This window comes from Rhinolophus sinicus, linkage group LG12 (genome assembly GCF_036562045.2).
Source record: "Rhinolophus sinicus isolate RSC01 linkage group LG12, ASM3656204v1, whole genome shotgun sequence".
In the NCBI taxonomy this organism is placed as follows: Eukaryota; Metazoa; Chordata; class Mammalia; order Chiroptera; family Rhinolophidae; genus Rhinolophus; species Rhinolophus sinicus.
Window position 1 is genome coordinate 42,729,719 of NC_133761.1, and position 17,982 is coordinate 42,747,700.

The 17,982-nt window shown below is 54.0% G+C and overlaps 1 protein-coding gene across 1 annotated transcript in view; it reads left to right on the forward strand.

Annotated features, from left to right (window-relative positions):
• The first annotated feature begins 13,174 nt into the window (after positions 1–13,174).
• Positions 13,175–17,982, forward strand: part of CAPN9 (calpain 9) — a 39,467-nt gene continuing 34,659 nt past the window's right edge. The window contains exon 1 of the mRNA XM_019757380.2: positions 13,175–13,498. Within this exon, the coding sequence (XP_019612939.2) occupies positions 13,286–13,498 (213 nt within the window). The 5' untranslated portion in view covers positions 13,175–13,285. The remainder of the gene's footprint in view (positions 13,499–17,982) is intronic.

The window sequence follows — 17,982 nt, forward strand, 5'->3', positions numbered from 1 at the left end:
AAAATCTTTTCCAAGAAGACACCTGGGCTATCCAAGTAAGAAATAAGGACTATGGATAAGGAATCTGGAAGCCCTCCCTTCTTCCTCTCTCCTGGAGAGTCATGTCAGTGGTGACCTTCTGGAATCAAGGTTCCCATATCCATCATCTGAACCATGGATTAAATGCTGGAAATTTCTGGCGAAGCCTCATGAAATTGCCACCCCAGTGGGTCTTGGAGAGTCTTAAATTCACACCAGAGGTGTTCAGGTGTCACCCTGATGCCCAGAAAGGACTCTCTCCTCCTGAAGATTTGAGGCAAGAGAAAAATACAACACTCCTCAGATCGCTAGTGCAGACATCAGTGACCCTTGTGCCAAGAACCGCTTCTCATTCTGGAGCCCACTGGGTGGCCCCAGGCCAGAGCCGAGAGACTGTCTCAACACCAAGTGTCCAACTGAATCCCAGGCTCTTCCCCAGGAGGCAGATACCCAACTGCACTCGCTGGGTTATGCCCCTATCGTATAACCTTTCAACAGGTATTTACGGAGCACCTGTAAACAGACTACAGTTACAGAGGAGATTAGAAGACAGAGAGGACAACATACAGTTCTATGCCAGGAAGTGTGAAAACCAAAGTGACATGACATTTCTCTAGTGAAATGCAAATGATCAGTACAGGCTCAAGAAGAAACAGAAACCCTGAGTACCTACTGAGGAGGACATTGGAAGGTCAAGTTCTACCCCCAGAGACACCATGCCTGAGTGGGAAAATGACAGGTCCTATCCTCTTCTAAGGACCAAGATTCTCATCTTTTGTGAATAATAATTGAGTGCCGACTCTGTAGAAGGCCCTGAGTGAGTGGTGCTGGGAGACATAATGCAGGGAGCTCTCCAGCCCTCAAACGTCTCATGTCACATGGGAGAGGTGATATTTATCCACATGAAGGTATAACCAGCAACCTAAGAGCGGCAACTGCAAGATGCTGCCCCTTCCTGGCACCTGCGACATGCAGGTCGCCTACTTCTGTGTGTTCATGGTCCCTAACGGGTCCTATGCAGTGAGGGCAGCAGTTCCTGTAGACACCACACTTTCAGCACCAGCATTCTTCTTTCTCGTGCATCATATTCTCTTTAATTAAGGTCAGGGAACATATCTGGCACATTTTTTATGCCCTGCAATCCCCAGTAAAAGAAATTTCTTTCCTGGCGTTGTTGTGAGGATTAAATTGTTCAACCTTTGCAAGTGTCTGGAGCAGCCTGGCATGCTGTGAGGTCAGTGTGACCATTAGCTGCTGTCACTCCTGAAAGGTCTGATGGTGACGGGCTTTTCCGCCAGTGGGTTGGGGAGAGAGATTAGGTGCCCATGGAGGTCACTGATCAGGGCGAACAGTGAACAGAAAAGCGAAGGCACGCTGACGCGGAGCCTGAGGCCTGTGCCTCGGGTTTTTGCTCCACACCTGCCTCTCAGGGCTCCCCCACTGCCCTTGGGCCTCCACTCTCCACTCTGTCCCTGGACTGTCATCCACACTCAGCCAGAGCATGACGGTGCCCAAGTGGTCTTCCCCTGTAACTGCTCTCCAGCACGCAGTGCGCCTTGGAGGGACAAATTCAAATTGAAAAGAAGAGGCTTCATTCTCCCTCTTGAAAATGGGGCAAGAGAACCCTTCCCATCCTTTTTCTCAGAGCATTTACCTTAGAAAACTCATCACTGTAAATATTTCCTCTTCTTTCTGAACTATAAACATGAAGGGGGGTAGTACCCCTGTCCCAGCCCCTGTGGGACAGTGGGAGCCTGCCTTCAGCGGGCGCCTGGCTCCAAGCTGCAACATCCTGTCCTATCATAGAAGTGGGAAGTTTGTTTCTCCTCCAGAGAAGGCCGATGAGCTAACACAGAAAGCCACCCAGTTCCCAGGTAAATTGTGGTCAAGTTCCCTTACTGCAGGGTGAGTTACTGTTTGCCTTGGGACGCGTGTGATGGGTTGTCTGTGTTTGGCCACATAGAGGGTGAGGCTGCTTTCTGTCTTTGCAATCTCTCAGCAGAGTGTCTGACACACCATCACATTCTGGCTTAATGCTTCTTCAGTGATAAACATGTGTTCTTCCTTTCCTGACTCATGGAGAGGATTTCTGGGTTGGTGAGACTTTGTTTTAAGTTCAAAGTCCCCAGCAGTGCCCCATAACTGTTTGCCTAACACAGGCGCAGTGTCCAGATGCCACACAGGCTGCCTAGCTGGAAAGTATGCCCCTCCTGCTCCCTGCAATCCATTCCTCAGGCGGCACGAAGTGAGTTCCTTCTTCAATGCAAATGACACGTATTCCCTCTTGGAGTGAGACTCTGCAGACGTGGCCCATTGCAGGTAGAGAAAAATCCAGAATGTTTGCCACACACAGACTTTTACACGCTTGCTGCTGCCTCCTGGCCAAGCCCTCACACCTCACTCCTCGCCCTCTGGGCTCCAGGCACACTGGTTCACGTCTGTCCCCTGAACCCAGACACTCAGTGCTGCCCAGTGCCCATCACCCAGCATGATTTCTTCCTGGATCTTTGAGCAGTGACCCCTCATCACTCAGCTCTCATTTCGAATTTCACCCTTCAGAGGCCTTTTGTGACCACTCCTCCCTTCACACTGTACCCCATGGTACCCCCTCATTTTTATAACCATTATCACATGAAATTATTTATGGATGGGGGTTGGTTCTGTTCATTGCAGTATTCCCACATTTAGAACTTGCCTGGCCAGAGGTAGGTCTCAGAAATCACTGTGCCCACCAAGACGTGGGGCAGAGTGGGGCAGACTGGGGCGGAGCAGTCCCGCCTTTCTTGGTGAAGAACTTAGGAGAACCCCGAATCAGCACAAAGAATTTGGAGAGGCAACTGAAACCATCCCAGGCTCAAACAAATAATTCGTTCATTAAAGTCAGCCCCTTTTTGTGAAAATTCCCTTAGATTGAAAGGAGAGAATATTACTAGCCACTCCTAAACTCAACTCTTTACTAGTTGTCTCCAAACACACTTTTGTGAAAGCAAGTACCTGGGAAAACGTCAGCAGGAGCCCCCTTGGAAGGCCTTGGTCATGAAGCTGCTTTTCTTACCATGGGATTTGTTTGCATGACCTAAACGCCAAAGGCGTCTCATTTGTTACAATTTAATACACACAACTCATGCCAAAAGGCTTCTTGGCTTGTGTGAAAATAGGAAGCATTTGAAGGACTGACTTTTCCTTGGGAGAACTTGGCAGTGAAGTTCAGATGGGGTGAATCGTCCGATCACGTGTTACCCACAAATGGATTTCCACGACGGCTACACCCAGGCGCTGCCCGGTTGTGACAACTGGATTGATGGACGGCTGTGGAGAGGACTGGAGAGCCTCTTCATCTCGGCTGGCTGGCCACTGAGCCACTTCCATGTCCCTTTCTTCTACCCGAGACCACATGACAGACATGTTCTGCCGGTCGGGCTTTCAGGGACCTCTGCCCCCGTGTGCAAGGTGAGGCAGGGCTCAGACAGCGGGGTGGGGTCCACTTTTGTGATGGCACAAGGAGCAGAACCCAGGCATCTTGAAGCTTCTCATGCACTCTTTTAAATGTGGCACGTGTGTTTTCTATTTGTCTTTTATGATGATCTAACAAGTGGACGCTGGCGTACTCTGGAGTTTGTATGTGAGTGTATATGCGTTATATTTGTTTTAAGTCCCTATGCTTAGTTCACAATAGTGGGAAGGTGGAAACAACCCCAGTGTCCAGTGATGGGTGAATGGATAAAGAAATGTGGTCCATCCACACACACGGGAACATTACGCAACCTTAAAAAAGAGAGAACTCTGACACAGGCTATAATAGGATGGACCTTGAGAGCATAATGCTACATGAAATAAACCAGTGACAAGAGGACAAATGCTACATGATTCCAATTATGAGGTCCCTAGAGTCACCACATTCATGGAGACAGAAAGTAGAAGCTGGGGAGGGGACAGGGAGTTAGTGTCAGTGGGGACAGTGTCACTTTGGGAAGATGAAGAGTTCTGAGGTGGACAGTGGTGACGGCTGCTGACAGTGTGTGCTTAATGCCGCTGAGCTGCACACTTACAGACGGTTAAGGTGGTAACTTTTATGTGTATTTTCTCATCATTTATATCAGGGAAAACCCTGTGGGTCCGCAAGGTGGGAAACCCTAAAATACTTTCAACTACTCCCAGTGAAGAATTTAACTGAAAACCCCTGAAATAATTGGCGGTGTGCCTCCTCTTGACAAAGCCAGAGCCAGAGGCGCTCTACTCTGCAGGGCAGGGCGGATAAGCAGATGGCTCATCAATAGCCGTTTCCTCAGTGAGCTGCTGCTGGAGGCCCGCATGGTGTCCTCGGGGCCTCCTGCCATGTCACCGCTGGCCTTCAGCACAAACAGCTCCCGAAAGGCCCCCACCGCCACCCCGAGGGGACAGGGACCCACTCACTGACTTTGGGCCACAGGCTGTCTCTCTTCCTCTCCTGCCGTCACAGACCAAGGTGGACTTACTTACCTCAAACTAAATGGTTTCCAAGCTGTGTTTAACATTTTCCACTTGTTATTTTATAATTATATTCAAACGTATTTATTCACAGCCTTCTTGAAAATGTCAATACAGAAGTTACACAAAGTTAGTGCCTTTCTGTTCCTCTCCTCCCACCCCACGCCCGGCCCCCTGTAGGAGGCCTGCAGCCCCCGTTAGCAGTGGGTCCTGCGCTGGCTAATCTGCTTGTCCCTTTAGATGGACTTTCCAGCCGGCTCCACCCTGCTCTGTCCCCTGGGAGGCTGATTTACATGGATGGTGTCCCAGGGTTTCCAGTTGGCCTCTAACGCTGGGGAGCATCAGCAGGAGATTATCATATTTGTCCCACCCACCACTCCACAGCCCCACCCTCATAGGGTCCCTCTGGGCGACTGCCCCCTCTTCTATCCCTCCCAACACCCCCCTTTCTAGACGGCCCCCACCCTGGCACATGTGGAAGCTGTAAAAGCGCCCTGCTGCTCCAGGCCCCAGGATGCTGCTCGGTCTACCTGGCCTTTCCTGCCTACACCTTGGTGAATCCTTCTCCAGGGCCCCGTCTAGTACACTGGCTCTCTCCTCCCAGGACCCTGATCCTTTGCTATTTAGAAGAAAAATGTCCCACCTACATTTAGCTTGGAAAAATGTATCAGAACTCAAAGGAAGAAGACACCCTAAATCCAGGGAGTTTGCACAGCACCCATCTCTTGGTGCCATTGAGAAAACACAGGGTATTTAATAAAATTCTGCTTCTAAAGGGCAAGGTTGTTGTTTCAACGTGCTTGACCGCTTGTCATTTCGGTCTGGATCAACCGTTTTTTCCCTCAGTATTCTCACAACGTCGGAGGCATGAACACAATCCTCAAACACAAATGGGAGTGAGCACAGAACAAGTATGTTACTCGGGTGGTCAGGGTTTTATTAAATGGTTTTCCCACCCCAGATTTCTCCCCCCTAGTCACTGCTGCTGTCCCACCTAGTGTAATTCTCTGAGCAGCACTTTGGGGTCAAGTGGCAAAGTCCAGAGGCTCCATTTCCTGATGGGCTACGGCACTGAACCTGGACACACCTGGGGCACTGAACCGCAGACACCAGAGACCATGGTGGCCACATCTGCCTCTTTTCGGCACCTGGCCCCCTGTGGTTCTCGGGTCAAGTCTAGAAGGGCTGTTAGTGGGGAAGCTGTGCCCTCCTCGGGGACCGAGCGGCAGCCTGGGGCCAGGGGGGCTGGAACCAGAGCACAGACGTGCAGACGCTGGGACAGTGACCCCCATTCGTCCTGCACCCTGCTTCTGGGCCGCCCCAAGCTCCCATGCATTCCCACCCCTGCTTCTTAGTCCTTCAGTCCATTTCCTGGGCTCCCCGAGCCCTTTCAGTGAGCACCGGTGTGCCTAATTTACACAGCTCCATCTGCATGGCTTGAAGGAGAACCCCAAGGCACACAGGGTCCTCTGCACCTGACACAATGTGGTGACAGCTAAGAACCATATGTGGAGACCGTTTATTATTAAAACCTCAATCACATTCACAGCACCACAAACTTTACGAAACACTGGGGGGGCGGAGATTAAACGCATAATTCACACATGCTCTTTTATAAACAGCTTTATTGAGATACGATGCACACACCCCACAATTTACCTATTTCATGCGTACAATTCAGTGGTATTTCATACATTCACAGATGTGCATGACCATCTCCACAGTCCATTTTAGAACATTTTCATCACCTCAGAAAGAAACCCCATCTTCCCACATTCCCCCAGCCCGAGGCAACCACTCATCTGCTTTCTCTAGAGATTTTCCTATTCTGGACTTCATATGAATGGAATTGTGTAATATCTTAGTCCATTGCAGTTGTTATAACAAAAATGCCATAGACTGGGGGCCTTAAACAGCGAACGTTAAATTCTTACAGTTCTGGAAGCTGGAAGTCGAGATCAAAGCCTACTGATCTGGTGTCTGGTGAGGGTCACAGGTGGCCGTCTTCTCGCTGTGTCCTCACTTGGTGAAGGGGACAAGGGAGCTTTCTCGAGTCTCTTTTGTAAGGGCACTAATCCCTCTCATGAGAACTCCACCCTGGTGACTTCACCACCTCCCAAAGCCCCGCCTTCAAATACTACCCCCTTGGGCAGTAGGTTTCAACACATGAATTTTGGAGACACAAACGTTCAGTCGATAGCATGTAACGCGTGGACTCCGTGCCTGGCTTCCTTCTCTTAGCATAATGTCTCCAAGGTCCCTCCGTGCCGTAGCAGCATCAGTGCTTTGTTCCTTTTTTGACTGACTAATGCTCTACCGTATGGATAGACCACAATTTTTAATCTGTTCACCAGTTGGTAGACATGGGTTGTTTCCACTTTTTGGCTATTACGAAAAATGCTGCTATACCCCTCTGTGAATGAATTTTTATGTAGACAAGTGTTTTTATTTCTTTTGGGGTATGTGCCTAGGAGTGGAATTGCTGGGTTGTGTCTTAACTCTGTTTAACCATTTGAGGAACTGCCAGACTGTGCCTACCTGCACTATTTTACATGCCCACCAGCTCACACACTTTTAATTACCTAAATTAAAGCAGAAATTTATATTTATAAATCAGTCCTAGCCATTGGACTTGTTTCCGTAGTAGTTCATACCATGGTGCTCGGGTGAAAAAAAGTCGTATCAAAAAGCAGTCATTGTTATGTTACTTTACAACCTCACAGTCACAACTCACTTCTGCCTCTGCTTTAGAAAAACTCCACAAGCTTTGACCTCCAGTAGCAAAAGCTTTATCTCTCAGCTGACGGTTTCCAGGGGAGCTAGAAACCCAGGGTCAGAAGCGGTCCTCAGCCCCACCTTGAGTCTGCTTTAGAGAACTGCCATCATCACTGCTGCCGCAGAGACCTTGCTCCGCAGCCGACATGCTAAAGCTCGCAGGGGACGCTGAGGGGTGGACGCCAGAAGCTTGCCACACAGACCACAGAGACCTGAATGCCCCCACTGCATTTTGCACCAAGTGAGGTTCTTTTCTTCCGCTTCTGCTTGTCGCTTGAACCAGTGTCTCGTGGGGGCATCTGATGAGCACCTGAGTCATGCTGCCCAGCAGCCAGGAAGACCGGGAGGAAGTGCTGCGTTCATCCCTGTGAAATGGCTCATCAAACGGAAAAGCTCTGGTTAGAAGAGGTGCGTAGATAGACGATGCTGGGAGACCCAACCTGACAATGCTCACTGTGGGGGAAGCGGGGCCTGAGGACCAAGAGTCAGCCTTTCTCCGGGGCGCAGCCCTGAGCAGGCCAGTCACGCTGTGGCAGGGCTGCAGAGCCACAGCCCAGGTGGACGGCTCCGCACTGGGGAAAATGTTGGAGCCTGCTGAGCGCCAAGGGAATGACAATGCGTTGTCCCCATAGAAACGGGAGCACCAGCTATATCAGCTGTGAGGAAAGAGGCAAGTTCCCAGAGAGCCCGGATTAGTGGGACCCCTGCTCCAGGTGCAAGATTGGAGGAGGAAAGGAGAGGAAGACGATCGGAGTGGGGAGACGCACCTTAGACTGGGGCTCCAGCGCAAAAGGGGGTACAAAATATAGTTTTTAAAAAGTGAAGTTACACTCGTTTGTGTCCTAAACACCAGAGAGTGAGTTCCCAGACTCCTGTCCCCAGAGTCAAGTGGTCCTAGCGACAGAGGTCAACCTGCAGGGGGAGACGTGCCCCATGGGCAGAAGGAAGCCAGAAGGTTCCTCTTTCTTCCACAATGTCAACGACCTTGACATTGGGATGCAAGGACAATTTCAGCAGTGTCACTGTGGCCATAGGGGCAGCGGCCCAGAGCTTATTTGGGGTGATTAGGCCTTGGGGGAAACTGTTTTTATTCCACAACCAAATGGGTTGGAAAGACAGCTATGGGAGCGGTGGCCACTTGAGCAGTCCTGGGGAACCCGAGGGGACCACCTGGTGGTTCACGAGCCTGTATCCAAGCTGGGATCTCTCTGCGGTCAGAGAGGGGAGGCCCAGGCTGGTGTCTCAACATGACCCCTCACCCCAGTGACGTGAGGCCCACACAAGTATCGTCCCATGGAGGAGAAGCTGGGCTCCCGCTGGAGGAGGAGTAGACAGCCAGGCAGTGGAATGGGGGTGTACCAGGGAAGGTCCCAGGCTTACTGATAAGATCCGAGAGGTGGCAGATGCTGCACTAGTCTCACCTTCTAGGAAATGAGGGTGCACTCATGACCACTGCTGAGCACTCTTTGCAAGCACACAGACTTCTGGGGCGTGAGACAGAGGGAATGGAAGACAGAGCCCACCTAGAACTCAGGCACGAGTACTTGGCTTCAAGCTTCAAGCTAGACTTTTAAGTCTATGGTGAAACTTTGGAAGGCTGGGCTTTCAAGAGTGAGCAAAGGATTTTCTCAGAATCCGCAAAATGAGAGTTTTAAAAGTCAAGATCAAAGCTTGAAGTACCTGGAGAGTAAATCATAAAGCAAATTGCCAGGGGGACAATAGTTTGTGAGGGTCACTACCACCTTAGAAAGGGCCAGGGAGATGAGGGCTGGGCCCCCACAGGCCGGGAGGTGGGACACTTCTGCTCTGGCTGTGACATCACGGGAGGATGACAGCTGCTTCCCAGGACGGCACGCTGACCTGAGGCCTCTCTCCTTGCCCACATGCCCCTGGGGGGTAGGGTGGGGGCAGAGACACTGAAGACAGGGTGTACCCAAGAAGACTCAGCTTTGGCCTGGGGAGTGACTGGGACCACAATACTACAACTGACTGAAAACTTACTGCATTGGACTCAACACCCTGCAAAGGACAGGAGGAGCTGTGTGCTCTTTGAGGACTCAAGGGCCACGGGGAAGTAGGTGCCAGAAAAGAAGGAATCACATTTCTGCACACGTGGGATGCAGCATGTGACTTCTGAGACGCTGCCCCAGCACTTACTGCAGAAGCTGACGTTTGTCACTCCTGAGTGTGCAGAGTCCCTTCGCACGCACTGTGGGTGACATTTACTGGAACACGGAGGTTAGGTAGGAGGGAGGTGGTGAGGAGAGCCAGGAAGTAGGGGGAAGGGCAGGGTACTGCCGGCAGAGGGAAGGCACCACACCGTGGTCCTCCAGCCCAGGGACTCATACAGGAGGGGACGCGTGTTCTTCTGGGCCCTGCCACACTGCCTGGCTGCCCACTCGATATCGCACTTTGACCAGCTCACAGGCATCCCAAACTTACAAAGAAATGTATAGGATTACAAGGAAAGAAAGTATAAAAAGCCGTATAGGGAAGTCTCTCCAGCACCCACCCCCTGTCTACTCAGCCCCCCCACCACCACACACACACACCAAGGGGGACCACCTCACCAGCACCTTGTGCAATTTCCAAGAGATTCTTATACGGCCATTAATACAAAGTCTGTTTTCCCCTTTCTGCACAAACAGGCATACTCTGCACACATCCGGGCTCCACCTGGACCCCTCCCACCCCCCAACCCCCCTTCGAGCAGCATGGCCCAGTTGCCTTGCACGCCCGTGTGGCTTTCTTGCTCTGTCCCCGAGCTGCACGGGCTCTGTTTCCTGGTTCACTGTGCCCTGATTTTTGCCCATTCCCCTCATAGTGGACAGAGTGCTCTCCAGCCTGTTTCTAAAGGAACTGATGCTGTGACGAAATGTATGGGCTTGCACATCGTCCCCTTGCAGGGGTTCAGGTTCCTTGCAGGATAAGTTGCTAGAAAGAAATAGCTGGAGCAGAGTCTGTGCTTTTGCAATTTCGATAGACGTTAATGAAGTGCGATCCAAAAGGGCGGGCGGTTTACACTCCCACCAAAGTTACGGAGAATTTTCATGTCAACATTTCCCAAGCTCTGACCTTTTCTTCAGGGTCTGCCCTCCTCCACTAGTTTGCTCAGGTTCAAAAGCATGAGGCCCCATCCTACACCCCAACAGGTGGTCCTGACAGTAATTCTCCTAAAAGCGTCTGTCCCTTCTTGCCCTCTCTCATACCACACCTGCTGTAAGCCATGGCCCTTCTCACCTGGACACCTGTGCAGGTGACACCTGACTGGCCCGCCCAAACCATTGTCCACACAGCAGGGCGGCCACTGGCCTCACCCACCACTGCAGAAGAGGTGCGTTTTCCGCCTCTCACAGGCTCGGAGAACAGAGCAATTCTGTTGCAGGAGCGAGTCTGTCTTGCAGGTTCATCAAACCTGAGAGGCGGCTGCTCTGCAGTAACGTGGGCCCCTGAGTCCCAGGACAGTCACCACCCCACGTGAAAGCTCGCTCCTGAGTTTTGCCCAAAACATCATGGACCACGCGCCCCACGTGATTCTGGCGTCTCTCTGCCCAGAAAGACGACGCACCTGGCGCAGGCGGCCACTTCTGCACCCAGCACACTCACTGCACGCCAAGGGTGTGGAGGGGACAGGAAGGGCAGGGAGGCCCCAGGGCCAGGGGACCACTGCTCTGCTAAGGGGAGGAAGACACAGCTAGGATGATGAATGGCAGCCACTCATGTCTCAGGGCTGGTGACAGGCGGGCAGAGCTTGTTACAGGAAAAGCACACATTTCGGGAGCAAACCGTGGACCTTCCGTTGGCGGCGTTCAGAGGTCTCCCAGTGCGTGAGGGCTGCCCGGAGGAGGCTCGCGGGCCTGCCAGGCCTCCAGATGGTGTGGCTGCGGTCTTTCCACCGCTCTCCCTCCAGAGGAGAAGCACAGGTTTGGGGATTAAACAGACTCAGGATGGCATCTGTTCTCCTGTCCTGTTGGTTCCTCCTCTGGCTCCAGGCTGAGCTGGGACGTCAGGAGGCAGCCCTGAGTCCAGGGCCATGAGGTATGCAGGCAAGGACGGCTCCCTGGGCCCTGAGCTGGGGTCATGACACTGCCAAAGGCAGGGGACTTGGGGGCGAGTGTCCCGAAGGCTGCCCAGGTGCCCCCGTTCCTGCAGGTCTTTGCGGAGCAGGTGGGTGACCTCAGGCAGGATCCCAGGAGGCGTCCTGGAGAGCAGGGACGCAAGATCAACTTTCTGTGTTTCCTGCTCTGAGACATTTGTGCTTTAGTCACAAAGAGCAGTGCAGTTCTCCGATTACCGGGCTTTAAACTGAAAGGCTGACTCTCCTAGTCCACAGGGGAGACAGGGTGGAAGCACAGGCCTTGCCTGGACAGGTGTTTGTACTGGGCATGGAAGGAGGGCGTCAACGCCTGAGCTGGAGAGGGCCAGGCACTCAGCAAGCCCTTTAGGACTCTCCCCACAGTGCTGAATTTCACATCAAGGTCTTCTCCCAATTGCTGGGGTGTTTGAAGGGGAAATTCTGACTGAGGTGTCACCAGCTATGGATGGCCCTCACATCACCCCACCTGACGGCCTAGCTGTTCTCCTTAATCACTCGGAAACAGAGCTGTTTGACAGGGTGGGGGACACAGGACACTGGCAGCTCCACCATTTCAGGCAGGAAACACCTTATTGTGCAAAGAAAGAGACACAAAAAAGCCTTTGGAAGTGACAGGAAATGAGGCTCAGAGGTGGCTCATAAGAGCCGCTGAGGGGGGGACAGGACAGGGGCAGACCGGACGGGGAGCAGAGGAATCAACAGCTGCCCTTGCCCTCTCCCAGCTGCCCTTGCCCGCTCCGGACTCTGAGCTTTGTTCCTGGAATCCCACCACAGCCCTCGAGGTCCGCAGGGTTCTGACTCACACTGAGGGCAGGTGCAGCGGGCCCGGCCCAAGGTCACCAGGCAAACCTGGGAGTTCAGCCCAGATGTCACCACACCTTCCAGGACACAGGATCCACTCGACAGAAGTGGTGGAACTAAGTGAAGGTTCCTGAGAACTCAAAACCCCTGTCTCCAAGCGCCAACTGTGACCCGTTGGAGAATCGCACAGTGTAAACTGCTAGAACACCAGGGCCTACACGCAGCCGCCAATACTTTTATTAAACTGCCTCTGCCCTCCGAACTTCATTTCTTCTCAAATGTGAGATCCTATTTGCAGAGTTGTACAAGGCAAGGAATTTGGTTAATGTAAAGTCTGTTTTTGCAAATGTCTCCCAAGACCAGTTGCCAGAAATGTTGGAAAAGAGACCTGCGCCCAGGAGGAGCGGGCGTCCTCTGCGTCCACCCATCTCAGGGACCAGTCACCAAATCACCCCACTGGAGTACACACACGCATGCGCGTACACACACACACACACGCATGCGCGTACACACACACACACACACACACACACACACATACACACACACACACACGCCCGGGCTCCCAGACCTCCTTTCACAGCACAAACAGTCGAGTCCTCAGACCCTGACCGTGTGGCCCCCAAAGCTGGAAATATTTACTGTCTGGCTCCTTACAGAAAAAGTTAGCTGCACCCTGCTCTAAATCACAGTGGGATGGCCTGTGAGAGAGCTGTGTTCCTGTCATATGTGCTGTGACTACCCCGCCCCCCAACGGCCAAACTGCAGCCCCTTCACCTAAGACACGAACTCTCCCAGCGCAAAACAAAGGCTGGCTGCCACCTCCTGGACCACTGTGGCTTCATGTTTTCTTCCCACAAGCAACCCTCCCTCCCAGTGCTCTAAGCAGGGACGCTGCCCCTTGGAACTGGCCCAGCCTCACAGCTCCTTCTGAGTCTGCAGGAGCCCTGGGAGGGCAGAGGGCTCGTCTACAGTTTGACATCAGGGTGTGTTCCATGTCAATCTAAAGGGAGGTTCCCAGGCAAACAGCTAAGGGCCCAAGGGCCTCTGAGTGGTTCCTTCTGGACTGACACAGGCATAGCTTCTTCACACCTGTTGCCAACCTTAGCCGCAGGCCAGGGAGCCGCCATGCCTTACCTCCACCGGGCCCCAGGACCCCAGAAGCAGCCGGCTCCCGGGCACGCCCGAGGCACCCACTCCTCAGGCCAGAGCTTCGAGCAGCTGAGGCAGGACTGCCTGCAGAAGGGGATCCTCTTCCAGGATGCCGACTTCCCGGCTAACAGCACCTCTCTCTTCTACAGCGAGAGGCCCCAGGTCCCCTTTGAGTGGAAGCGGCCAGGGGTGAGTGCAGCGGGAGGGGTGTGCAGCGGGAGGGGTGTGCGAGGAGAGGAGGGGCTGGGAGGGTGGTCACTGTGGAGAGGCTGTGCAGTCTGAAGGTGGGAATGGCCCGCAGGGCACACACCAGCAGGCTGGGAAGGGGACCAGGTGTACGCAGGGCAACTGGCTGCACCCCACCCCCAGCTCTGAGTCCCACCAGGGCCAGACCGGAGTCAGAGAGGCTCTTGTCAGGAGGCAGCGAGTGGGTCAAAGCTTTATGCAGGACGAGTCTCAGCAGATACACCCTAGTGGAAGCCAAGGGCAAACCTGCAGACATGCTGGGAGGCTGTCAGAACACCAGCCCCTGTGTGCTAACACCAAGGTGACGCATGTAAAGCACTCGGTGGCTTCTGGCCGGAGCTCTGGCTGCCCCCTGGGGCTGGATGCTCACTCAGCAGGTGCTCAGCACATGTGTGAAGCAGGGTTCACTTCTCACAGCACGTGTCCCCTTCCCGGAGGGGCACCATCAGTCACCAGCTGCAGCCACCCCAACAGTCACCAGCTGTAGCCTGGGACACCAGTCAGTATTAGTCACGCGGCATTAGTCAGGGCCTGGCCTCTGACCGGGCACCACCGGCTCTCACTCCCTCAGGGTGGGTATTGGCCATTTAGTGGCTCCTATGGGGACAGGTGGCTGTGGGCAAGGAGGGGACAGCAAAGAGTGCTGGCCCCACTCTGCCACTAATGTAACCCATGACTATGGTCATATCATGTAACTGCCCCATGCCTCAGTCTCCTCGCCTGTCAAATGGGTCAGTAATAACCAATATGGGTCCCAGGTCGTGTCCACAGACATTTTCAATAAATGACAGCCACTGTCACTATCACTCTTACAGGCACTATCATCACCATCCTCGTCATTAGCTCCGAGTCTCATCTTACGTGCGAACGACCCAGGTTCATCATTTCTACCTCCTGTTTGTCTCGCTACATTCAAATACTGTCAGTGTTTTAAAAGATAGCATGTCTATTTTTAGAAACAAACACAGCAACCTCTGGGCTCTTCAGGGTTGAGCCCGCAGCACACACTGTTGTCCATGTGGTGTGAGCTCTTCATTGGTATTTCCTGTTGTAGGCTGGCTCCTGTGTAAGCTGCTTCTGGTTCTGCAGTGTTTTCCTGAGTCTCACAAGGCGATCAGCCTAAGCCTTCCTTCTGAGGAATTCCAATAGCTTCTTCCTTCCTAACTGGTCTCACTGCCTCCAGTCAGCCCGTCAGCCACCCCTCATCCCTCCAGGGCACCCTGCTCAGCCACCCCTCACCCTGTGCCCCATCCTCAGGGCCCTGCTCCCTTAGCACCCCGTCCCTGGCCCCTTCCGCCTGCACGCTGCGTCCGCTGGGAGGCCCTTGCTAGGACGCTGGGACCCTGCTCAGTGGCCTCTGCGAGCAGCCTTCTTTATCCCCGAGCGCCCTCAGGGGATAGCGCTCCATATTTCAGCATGGAGGCGGGTTTACTACAACAGTCTGTGTGGCTCCTGAGTCCTGCCTTAGAGCCATGTTTTGGAGCCACAGCTCATTTATCCTGTAGTCTACTGTGCCCTCAGCTTCATACACCATCTGGTGTGTCCAAACCGGTGGTGACAGCCAACAGTTACTATGGCCCAGGTGACATTAGCTCTCAACCAGGATTATCTCAATCCCAAATGACCGTAAGAGAGGGGAATTGTTATATCCCATTCTCCCTGGAGGTCAGTGTCACATGACTAGGACATGGGGTGCCAGGGCTCTCCCCAGGCTGGCTGCCTCTGGAGAGCTGGCCACTTCGCTCCCTGATGGGGGCGTGGGGCACCTCTCATTGCCCTGAAAGCAAAGCTTCTTAGCAGGGCACGCAGGGCGTGAGCTCACCTTGGGCAGCCCTACCCAGCCCTCTGCCTCGTCCTGCAGGCAGGAAACAGCACCTCCACCCGCCTGGAAACCATGCCTCTTACAGCTGGCTGACCTTCTCCCCGCCCCCCCTTCACCTGCAGCACCTGATCACCTACTGGGTGCTCATAGGACCAACACCTGCGGGTGGGAGGGCACGATTGCACAGAAGGAGCTGTGTGTTGTGGCATGGCCCCAGGAAGGCCTCAGCCAGCGCACGGTGCACTCTGCAGCTGGGATGGTCCCTGAGAGTCCTCTGTGTTGGGGTGACAGGCCTACCGCTTTCCAAGGCAGGGAGGCACCTCATGCTGCATCCTACATGGCCAGCTCCTGGCTTCCAGTGTGATCCTGCAGCCCCAGCTCCCTCCCTCTTTGCCAAAACTGGAGTTTCTCCAAGATCAAAGCTCAACACACATAGGCCATGGTGGAGAACAGCTTTGTCCCCATTCCCTGAGGTCTTTCTCCTGGAACGAGGGCCACCAGGGCCCCCAAGGGAGTCCAGGGTCCCACCTCTCAGCTGTGGGAGGTGGTCATCCTTCCTCTCCATCTCCTCCCAGTGAGACCACAAATGGTGGGTGAGGCCCCATGGTGCACTAGGTCTCCACCCTCCACCCTCCACTGAGGCTCACGTGTCATGACTCAGGTCCACAGGGCGGCCTGCCATCCTTGTGGACACGCTTCCAGAATCTGTTCTGCCCTTTGCTTTGCCTGCAGCTGCGCTTGTCCCCTCCACCCTGTTCCCAGACACACACCTCCATCTCTTTCCTACTGGGAGCTCGAGGCTTTATATTGTATCTTACAGACTGGGAAACTGGGGCAAGGTGTGGGGGTGGGGACTGAGGTTCGCTTGCCACAGGGAAGTGTCAGCGTGCCAGTGTCCCTCAAGGCCCCTGGGGCTCTGGTGCTGTCTGCATGGCTGGCCCCACATCCGTGTGCTTGCTCCAGCAGCAAGTGCCAACTGCCCAGTGGCACCACGGGGTGGGGTGCCCTCGTAGCACTGCCTTCTTGTCAAACACAGCTGTGCTTGAGGGCGGGGGAGAGGCTCAAGAGCAGGGGTCAAGGGGATGTCACAGGGCGGGGCACAGCCAGCCGGGCCCTCCAGGGAGCCCAGGGCAGGAGTACACTGAGGAGGGTACCCTGGGGGCTTGTCTCTGTGTGGCTCCACCAGTCCCCCAGAGGCTGCTGGCTGCTCCGGGACACACACTGTGTCCCCATGCGATGCCATAGCCCTGGGGACACTCTGGGATCAGCACACAGCTATTGATGGCTGGCACACAGCTATCTCTGACCTTGTTAGAAATGTGACTTTTCCCTTTTGATATTAATTACTTAGTAGAGAAAAGTCCGAGATGGGCCCAGCCTGGCTGTACACGCTGAACAGAACAGGCCCTGAAAGCCAGCACCCAGGAGCAGAGGCTGTGTCCTCTGTCCTCCAGGAGGGCCACCTGGTGGTGCCCAGACCCCCTCCCTCCCGGGTCGCCAAGGGGCGGGCTGGGTTTACTTCAGGTTTGTAGAGGCCCCGCGGATCTTCCTGTCATAAGGGTGTAGTTTCAGGTAACCCTCGTCCTCAAGCCCCCAAACAGCATTTCACATGAACAAACATTCCTCCAGGCCCCACACACATGTGCAGGACCCCCAGGGATGAATGCAGTGCACCCAGAGTACATATACAACCAGCACACACATGGGTCATGCATGTGGACACACATGTACCACTTGCCTACGCAAGTCACATGCATTTAGCACAGGGGGACCCACATCTGTCAATGTGCACTGCTCCATGGCACACAGGTGTGTAACCCTCACGGCTGCACAGCTGCCCCCTCAGCACACACGTACGCGAATGCCCATTATTGGCACACAGATGCACCAACTCACAAAAATGCTAGACAGATGGGGCATCAGTCACACATCCGTGGCTATCGCCAGATTATACCTGATGGCTAATTTGTGTTCACTTGGTGATGATTACTGAGTTTTCTCCTTTTTCTCCATCAATCCACAGTTTGATACAATTTCATAAAACTCTCCTGGACGAAAACAACCAATTGGCAGATGGGAGCGGGGAGGTGGTGGCAGCTGCAGCGCAGGTGGTGAGGGTGTGGGAGGGGATGGACAGCGAGGGGAGCGGAGGGGCCGCCTCGCCCACAGCCCATGCCGCTGGGCAGGGGTCTGCCGGCCTTCAGAGTGTGTTTCACATCCCAGGTAGGGACGAGTAGCCACAGCACCGGGAGCATTGCTTGTTAGGGTCCTAGAGAGGTGCTGGGCCATGCAGGGAGGGCTGTGGGGACTCCCTGTGCCCTGACCTTCAGCCGACATCCCCTCATATTAGAGACTAGGATGACCTGATGGCAAGACACCCAGGCTCCTGGCGCTAAGGGTGGGAATGCCAGGGGCCGCACTCAGGGTGTCGGTCGGACCTCTGCCAAGCCTGGCCTTGTGCGCACCCAGAAATGCTCCTGGCTGAGTTTGCTGGAATACATTAAACGCTAACAGACCCAGCAGTGCTGTCTGGGCAGATGCTTCCGGGCTCCACCCTCCACAGGGCTGCTCTCCCTGGAGGCTGCAAACACAGCACCATCATCTC